The 8,022-nt window shown below is 42.2% G+C and overlaps 2 protein-coding genes across 2 annotated transcripts; both read left to right on the forward strand.

The window, feature by feature from the left end:
• Positions 1-303: 303 nt before the first annotated feature.
• Positions 304-2,548, forward strand: LOC132462745 (chemokine XC receptor 1-like). Its single transcript, XM_060058468.1, has 2 exons — positions 304-393; positions 502-2,548. The coding sequence occupies exon 2, from the start codon at positions 518-520 to the stop codon at positions 1,538-1,540; it is 1,023 nt and encodes a 340-aa protein (XP_059914451.1). The 5' UTR covers positions 304-393; positions 502-517; the 3' UTR covers positions 1,541-2,548.
• Positions 2,549-2,732: 184 nt separating this feature from the next.
• On the forward strand, positions 2,733-4,301 carry LOC132462746 (C-C chemokine receptor type 8-like). Its single transcript, XM_060058469.1, has 2 exons — positions 2,733-3,008; positions 3,212-4,301. Exons 1-2 carry the CDS (start codon positions 2,930-2,932, stop codon positions 4,114-4,116), a joined length of 984 nt encoding a protein of 327 aa, XP_059914452.1. The 5' UTR covers positions 2,733-2,929; the 3' UTR covers positions 4,117-4,301.
• Positions 4,302-8,022: the final 3,721 nt, after the last annotated feature.

The following is an 8,022-nucleotide window of genomic DNA, read 5'->3' on the forward strand; positions in this document are numbered from 1 at the left end:
TCAACAAATCTCAAGACCACTTCAGCACTGTTGCAGGTGCTCACGGCGCTATTTTTTATAATGGAAGGCAATGGGGAAAAAACTTTGACTTCAAGCATTCCGAAGGCAAACAACACCGTTTTGAAAGTTGGTACACGTATAGAAACGGCCCCCAAAAAGTAAAGTACCACTTTGGCGACAAGGGGCGCCATAACTCTAGTTGTTTTTGTTACTTCTCCTTCTTAATTACAAGTAACTATCTCAGTTCACCTTTCTAATCTCAGTTCCCATGGTCATCCAACAAAATTGTCAAACACTCCATTGCAGCGCTACCTGATATGCATATGTGTTGTCAAAGAATCTTCCTCATTTGCTGTTAATTTATTCAGGGGAAGTAAAGGATAACAAACTGAGGTATGATATATTATAAATGTAACCATAATTCTGTAGTTTTCTAGATATATTCCACAGATATTAGGAAGGTTTCTAATTTTTTTTTAAATTTTGCTGTTTTTTAAATAGACTCCCTGGAGGGAAAATGGACGCCGAACAACGAAGTCCAGATGAAAGACTTAATTACACATATGATTATTATGATTACAGCAATGACTCGATGGATACAGATGAAGTATGCGATCTGGAAACCGTTCAATTTAGACTGGTCTTAGTTCCAGTATTCTTCTCTGCTGTGGTGATAGTCAGTATCCTCGGCAACATATTAGTGATGGTCCTTTTGGCTAAATATGAAAATCTCCGCTCTCTCACTAATGCATTGATCCTGAACCTGGCCGTGTCAGATCTGATTTTCACTGTTGGTTTACCCTTCTGGGCCTACTACCACATGTATGGTTGGAATCTAGGGGAGACGGCTTGCAAAATAGTTTCTTTTATTTTCTATGTGGGCTTCTACAGCAGTGGTATCCTCCTCATCTTGATGACTGTTCATCGCTACGTGTCCGTCATGAGGCCTCTGTCGGACCTCGTGACCTCCAGGGGTTACGTCGGTGTCCTGGCCTCTGTGTTCATCTGGACCCTGGGCTTCTTGGCCGCCTTGCCGGCCTTGTTATTTACCAGTGTGACTGAAAACATGTGCGAGTATGCGGATGCATACTGGAAGGACTTTGGCATCTACCAGCAAAACATAATGTTCTTAGTGACTGTGGTGATCTTCTGCTTTTGTTATGCTCAGATCCTCTGCAGACTAATGCACTCCCGTGCACAGAGAAGGAGGCACAGGACTCTCAAGCTAATCTCCACTCTTGTTATGGTTTTCTTTGTGGGCTGGGCACCATACAATGTTCTCATATTTCTACGATCTGTAAGAGAGAGTAAGGATTGCGAAGACTACAAAAGATTGGGCTATGCATTTTACATCAGCCGGATGTTCGCTTATTCGCACTGTTGCCTCAATCCTGTGTTCTATGTGTTTGTTGGGGTTAAGTATAAGAACCACATGAAGAGAATGCTGAGAGGTTGGGGTAAGCAGACAAACAGTCTCCGCAGTAGACACAGCCGGCTCACCATCACCTCCATGACTAGCGGCGATGAGTTCTCAATATAATGTACTCTGCAAAGAGCAGTCTCCAAGGCAATGGTTGCTTATGAATATCTGCATTTTCTGTGTGATCAATGTGATTTTGCATTGTATTTCTAAGGCTTGTACTTGACTTTTAGTTTAGTTCAAGCTTAAAATTATTGTGAGATTTGGCTTTTTATTCATTAACTCTGATATATTGTTGTCATCGGGGGTAATGGACAAAAAATGAGATAATTCTAAATATCTTATATAAATGTGTTAATATGAATCTGCAAGTTTATAATCTGTTAATATAGTTGTACAAAGATGTTTATTGGTGTTTTAAAAATCATCTTTTGCATTTCATGTTGGCTTGGTGTTGTTTCCTCAAAACCTTGGAATTGTAAAAACCTTGGAAAAGCCGTTTTGTTGTGGTTTATTTGAGTTTAAAGCCAATTCATTGACTATTAGATTGCATTGCCAATTTTCAACTGATCAAAACCATTGCATTTGCATTACTATTAATGTGACAAAATCGGTGTCAGTGGCGACAGTGTTTGAATCTATGGGAACAATCGCTTATTGCCAATAATTCTACGTTCACTCCTTTTCCATACACTAACCTAACAGTGTTCATAGGCAAAACACTCAGATACTAACGAGTGTTCTTCCAGCCCACAAAGTGGCCTTATGCCAAAGTTCTCCTTTTTCTCTCTTCAAATTACCAGGACCAGGGGAGACAGGATCACTGTATGATTTGGTTTGTTGGTTAATAAGGACTGTTTTGGGAAAGTTTGGAAGAAACGTGTTCCAAGCAAAGTATCTAAAAAGGACCGAAATGCACCAAAGTTGTCCAGAAACGTTACAACCATAGAACCGTTTTTTAAAGAGGATGGGCACGGAGAGACCTGTAGAGAGATCCGCCTCTTAGGCGGGCGGATGTCCAAGGGCCATGCGGTAGCGTGTGTCCCCCTGCCGGAGAGCATGCCTAACCCCACCGAGCTGGGTCGCTATGGGTAGTCAGGCTGAGGACACGGCCGGGCTGTGCGCCGAGGGAGGGGCTTGGGGTGGGGAGAGATGTGTGCGGGGGACGCTCAGATGGCTCAAACATAGGTGGCATCTTCGAAAGTGGGTCCTATATTCTTTAATTGTGTGCACTCGGGGCTGGATAACCAGAGGAGCGCTTTCCCTCTCGTTCCCCTGCCCCAGAGGGGAACGAGAGGGGCAGAGCAAGCCCCAGAGCTAGGGGCACAAAAATGAAATTGCTTACTTCATCTAATTAAGCTACAGAGCGATGCAGCCGTTTATCATCTTCTATCATCTTCTATCTGAATATTACTTATTGCATAATACCGGGGTTTTTTTTTACGTCACCCTTCCGTTTCAGAAAAACTGAAATGATGGCAGATAAAAATTGTTGATGCGTTGCTTTGAATGTGGGTTATGGTTAACAGAGGGAGAGAGAGACATCGACTGCTTGCCATGAAGCTATTAGCCAACAGTGACATTGAGGGTAAGTACTCATTTCATGGATCATTATGATGTACCTGTGTTATTTAGGTACAGTGAGGGTTGGATTTGAAGATGAGATGTTTGAACATAGTTATTGAGTTAATAGTTATTGATGATTTGCAAAATACTTGACATTGGAAATCAATCCATATATTTATCTTATGTTGTGCTTACTTCTACCCACCTTTCGTTTGTTTTCTAAAGAAACACCATTGGACCCTAATCTTCTCATGGGGCGCAGTTTCATCGACAACCAAAACGGGACAGAATCTTTGTATTTAGTTCCTGATAGATCTAAAATATTGTGTGGAGCAATGATTTACGTCATATTCATCCTCAGTATCATAGGAAATGGTCTCCTCTTCCATGCTCTTTTCCGCAACATGAACGTGAAGAATGTCACCAACATGTATTTCCTCCACCTTGCCTGCTCGGATGTACCCATAACAATCGCCCTGCCGTTCACGGCCACTGGGCTGATCAACGGTTGGTCCTTTAGTGAATTAATCTGTAAGCTTGTTGTAAGTTTATATTACAGTGGGATGACCTCAAGTATCATACTATTGACCGCCATATCAGTGGATCAGTTCAGCACTGTTGTCATCCAGAATGGGTGCATCGTCCCAGTGAAGAGACGAAGGTGTGCCATTGGAGCCTGTACGGTGACCTGGATGGTCAGCCTGGCTGTGGTTGTCCCTTGCCCCTTCTATTCAAAGGTAGTGAGGCTAGAGGATGAAGCTATGTGCTTTTCTCACCAAATTCACACCTTTTTTTCTCTGCTCTCAATCTGCTTGTTTGCCGTCATTGTGTTCTGCTATTCGGCAATTCTCTGGACTAAGGTGAGGGCTTCAACCAGAAAGAAGCTCAGGACTGCATCCCTCGCATTATGTATATCTGTAGCCTTCTTTGTTTGCTGGGCTCCTCATACTATATTGATGAAAACTAGTTCCAAGGAGTTGGATGTGAAGCAAACATTTGCATATCATGTCACGTTTATAGTGTCTCTCTCTCATTGTTGTATCAATCCCATGATCTATATGATGTCACCGAAGTACCGTAAACATGTACAGAGTGTCTTTTGTTGTGAAAAGGTGCACACAAAGAGATAGAGATAGAGTTAATTATCGTAATGTTTAATGGGAATGCAGAGTTTGAATGCATGGTATATTGTATATGGAGTGTGTATGCCATTCTATTATGGCCAATGTGGTCATCGTTGTGCAAATATTATTAACCTGCAAATGTATACATACAAAGATTGTTGCTTGATGTTTTAATAAAATAAGAAATCCTATATTCTACATTAATTAAAATCATAAAAACAACAATATTTAATTCTGATGTGTTTTCTATGTGAACCATTAATACATTTAGTCAGAATCGTTTAAACTTTGCTTTGTGTGGTTTTCACCTCGCTGTAAACCATGGTATTCAGTATATCAGCATGTTCTGTGTGGTACAAATGTGTTTTTAAGATCTCAGTTTCGTGGTCTTTTGCGGCACCTATGGAGAAATGAACTGCCAAACTAACTCTGTTTCAAATACACTGATGACATAAAGTGTATTTGGTGTATATTATCACACAAATGGAATATCCTTAAAGTTTGTTTTAAATGTAGTAGATCCATTTTTAAAGTGTTGCAAATCAAAACAAAGCATACTATAGTATAGTATAGAATACGAATAAAAAAAGAAACAATCAGATACTAACAGGTGTTCTACCTGCCCATAAAGCGGCCTTTTGGCAAAGTTCTCCTTTTGCTCTTCCAATTACCAGGACCAGGGGAGAAAGGATCATTGTAAGATTTGGTTTGTTGGTTAATAAGGACTGTTTTGGGAAAGTTTGAAAGAAACGTGTTCCAAGCAATTATAGCTAAAAAAGTACCGAAATGCACCAAAGTTGTCCAGAAACAGTACAACCATAGAACAGTTTTATAATTATGAGCCTGATTTGGAGTGGACGGATGTTGCGGCTAAACAACACGTTGCATAACCAGAGAGACGGCAGCAGGACCATATCATGCACTGCCTTCCAGAGCCCAGTAGAGTTTGTATAAGTGTCTTAATATCGTTCATAAGTAGCTCGGACCACTGTTGTCTACTGTTCTTCTTCTTTCTATGCCGTAGTGGTGCAGTTGTGGCTCGGCCCATGGACAAACCCCCAACGAGTACGGAGGGAGTGCACAGGTATGGAGAGGATGGGTGCGGGGAGACCTGTAGAGAGATCCGCCTCTTAGGCGGGCGGATGTCCAAGGGCCATGCGGTAGCGTGTGTCCCCCTGCCGGAGAGCATGCCTAACCCCACCGAGCTGGGTCGCTATGGGTAGTCAGGCTGAGGACACGGCCGGGCTGTGCGCCGAGGGAGGGGCTTGGGGTGGGGAGAGATGTGTGCGGGGGACGCTCAGATGGCTCAAACATAAGTGGCATCTTCGAAAGTGGGTCCTATATTCTTTAATTGTGTGCACTCGGGGCTGGATAACCAGAGGAGCGCTTTCCCCCTCGTTCCCCTGCCCATATAAGGGACACAGGTTCCAGAGCTAGGGGCACTCAGCAGTTGAAGGAGAATAAGGCCCAATGTTGTCTTCTACGAGGTTCTGTTGCATATTCTCGAAGAAAGTTGTCCAATCCCGGGTTGCTTTAACTCACTTCATTTATTATAAAGTCGTCGGCATGTTTCGGCATGGTAAGTGAAGCTATACGGAGGGAATTCTAGGAGTCGTGTAGAACACGTGTGAGAGATAATAACTCTGGCTACTTTCAGCCACGGGCAGAGGCCCGTGGCTGTCCGCGGGTGTCGCTGAAAATCTCTGGCTACTATGGGCCATCGGTCCTCAGGTAGAGACCGTCAAGTGGGCGTGGCCTAGTGGGCGTGGCCGGGGTGCCGTACTGCTTCGGCTTCTTCTGCTATCTGTGGCTGGAGCAGCCTCCAATAAGGTCTTGCTCCCCTTGTGGCTATGTATAGTATTTACGGCTTATATGTTTGGTCCTGCTTCATTGGGCCTATGTGTGGGTAGCTTAGATTCTTAAAATACGTAACAGTTCCAATCAGCCCAGTGAGGGGGCGAAGGTGTGCCATTGGAGTTTGTACGGTGGACTGGATGGTCGGCCTCTCTGATGGTCTTTTAGACACCTTACAGCGAAACAACAACGCAACGAGACGTATCAGGGCTGAGAATCGTCAGGGCAACCGTAATCTCATTTTAATCATTATTATTATGTATCTTCATATTTCTACTGATGTGTGCTGTTACCATACCTACAGGTCTATTATACCTTTAAGGCCTAAAAAAGGAAGATTGTGAAAGCAGCCAACTCTTTAGACCTGCATGGGGAGAGTTCACAAATAGACGTACCTGTATATTAGTTGTCTAAAATGTGTTGCGTTGTAGTTCTAAATCTTGAAGTTGACCTATAGCTTAATACCATTAAAAGGGAAATTGTTTACTTCATCTAATGACGCTACACAGTAATGTGGCTGTTTGTCATCTTCTTTGAACATTACTTATTGCATAATATCGGGGGTTTTTTATTTCACCTTTCTGTTTCAGAGAAATTGAAATGGTGACAGATAAAAATTGTTGATGTGTTGTTTCTAATGTGGGTTATGGTTAACAGAGGAAGAGAGAGACATCGACTGCTTGCCTGGAAGCCATTAGCCAACAGTGACATGGAGGGTAAGTACTCATTTCATGGATTATTATGATGTACCTGTTATTTATATACAGTTAGGGTTGGATTTGGGTTTAAATATTTTTCATAGAATGAAGATTACATGTTTGAACATAGTTATTGAGTTAATAGTTATTGATGATTTGCAAAATACTTAACATTGGAAATCAAACCATATATTTATCTTTTGTTGGGCTTAATTCTACCCAATTTTCGTTTGTATTCTATAGAAACAACAATGGACCCCAATCTTCTTGTGAGCTATAATTCTACCGGCAACCAAAACGAGACTGATTTGCACACCTTTCCTGATGGAAGTAAAATAGTGTTTGGAGCAATGATCTATGTCATTTTCATCCTCAGTATCATAGGAAATACCCTCCTCTTCCATGCTCTTTACTGCAACATGAACGTGAAGAATGTCAACGACATGTATTTCCTCCACCTTGCCTGCTCGGATGTAGCCTTAACAATCGCCCTGCCGTTCGCGGCCATTGGACTGCACGGTTGGTCCTTTAGTGAATTAGTCTGTAAGCTTGTTGTAAGTTTATATTACTGTGGGATGACCTCAAGTATCATACTGTTGACCGCCATATCAGTGGATCAGTTCAGCACTGTTGTCATCCAGAATGGGTGCATCGTCCCTTTGAAGAGACGAAGGTGTGCCATCGGAGCCTGCACCATGGCCTGGATGGGCAGCCTGGCTGTGGGTGTCCCTTGCGTCATTTATTCAGAGATAGTGGGTGAACAGGATAAACCTGCGTGTTGTTCGCACAAAATTCCCTCCTTTTTTGCTCTGCTCTCAATCTGCTTGTTTGCCGTCATTGTGTTCTGCTATTCGGCAATTCTCTGGACCACGGTGAGGGCTTCAACCAAAAAGAAGCTCAGGACTGCATCCCTCGCATTATGTATATCTGTAGCCTTCTTTGTGTGCTGCGCACCTCTTACTATATTGTTGAAAACTAGTTCCGACAAGTTTAAATTGAAGCAAACATTTGCATATCATGTCGCTCTTCTACTGGCCCTTTTTCATTGTTGTATCAATCCCATGATCTATATGATGTCACCGAAGTACCGTAGACATGTACGGAGTGTCTTTTGTTGTGAAAAGGTGCACACAAACAGATAGAGATAGAGTTAATTATCGTAATGTTTAATGGGAATGCAGAGTGTGAAAGCCTGGTATATATTGTACATGGAGTGGGCACGCCAATTATTTTATGGCCAATGTGGTCATCGTTGTGTAAATATTCTTATCCTGCAAATGTATACATACAAAGATTGTTGATTGATGTTTTAATAATATAAGAAATCCTATATTCTCCATTAATTAAAATCATAAAAACA

Source organism: Gadus macrocephalus, chromosome 8 (genome assembly GCF_031168955.1).
Source record: "Gadus macrocephalus chromosome 8, ASM3116895v1".
In the NCBI taxonomy this organism is placed as follows: Eukaryota; Metazoa; Chordata; class Actinopteri; order Gadiformes; family Gadidae; genus Gadus; species Gadus macrocephalus.

Excerpts from the sequence above, each read along its gene's own strand:
- LOC132462745 (XM_060058468.1), top strand. The coding sequence starts at position 518 with ATGGACGCCGAACAACGAAGTCCAGATGAAAGACTTAATTACACATAT.
- LOC132462746 (XM_060058469.1), top strand. The coding sequence starts at position 2,930 with ATGTGGGTTATGGTTAACAGAGGGAGAGAGAGACATCGACTGCTTGCC. Across the intron at positions 3,009-3,211 it reads AGCCAACAGTGACATTGAGG|AAACACCATTGGACCCTAAT; the intron begins GTAAGTACTCAT and ends TGTTTTCTAAAG.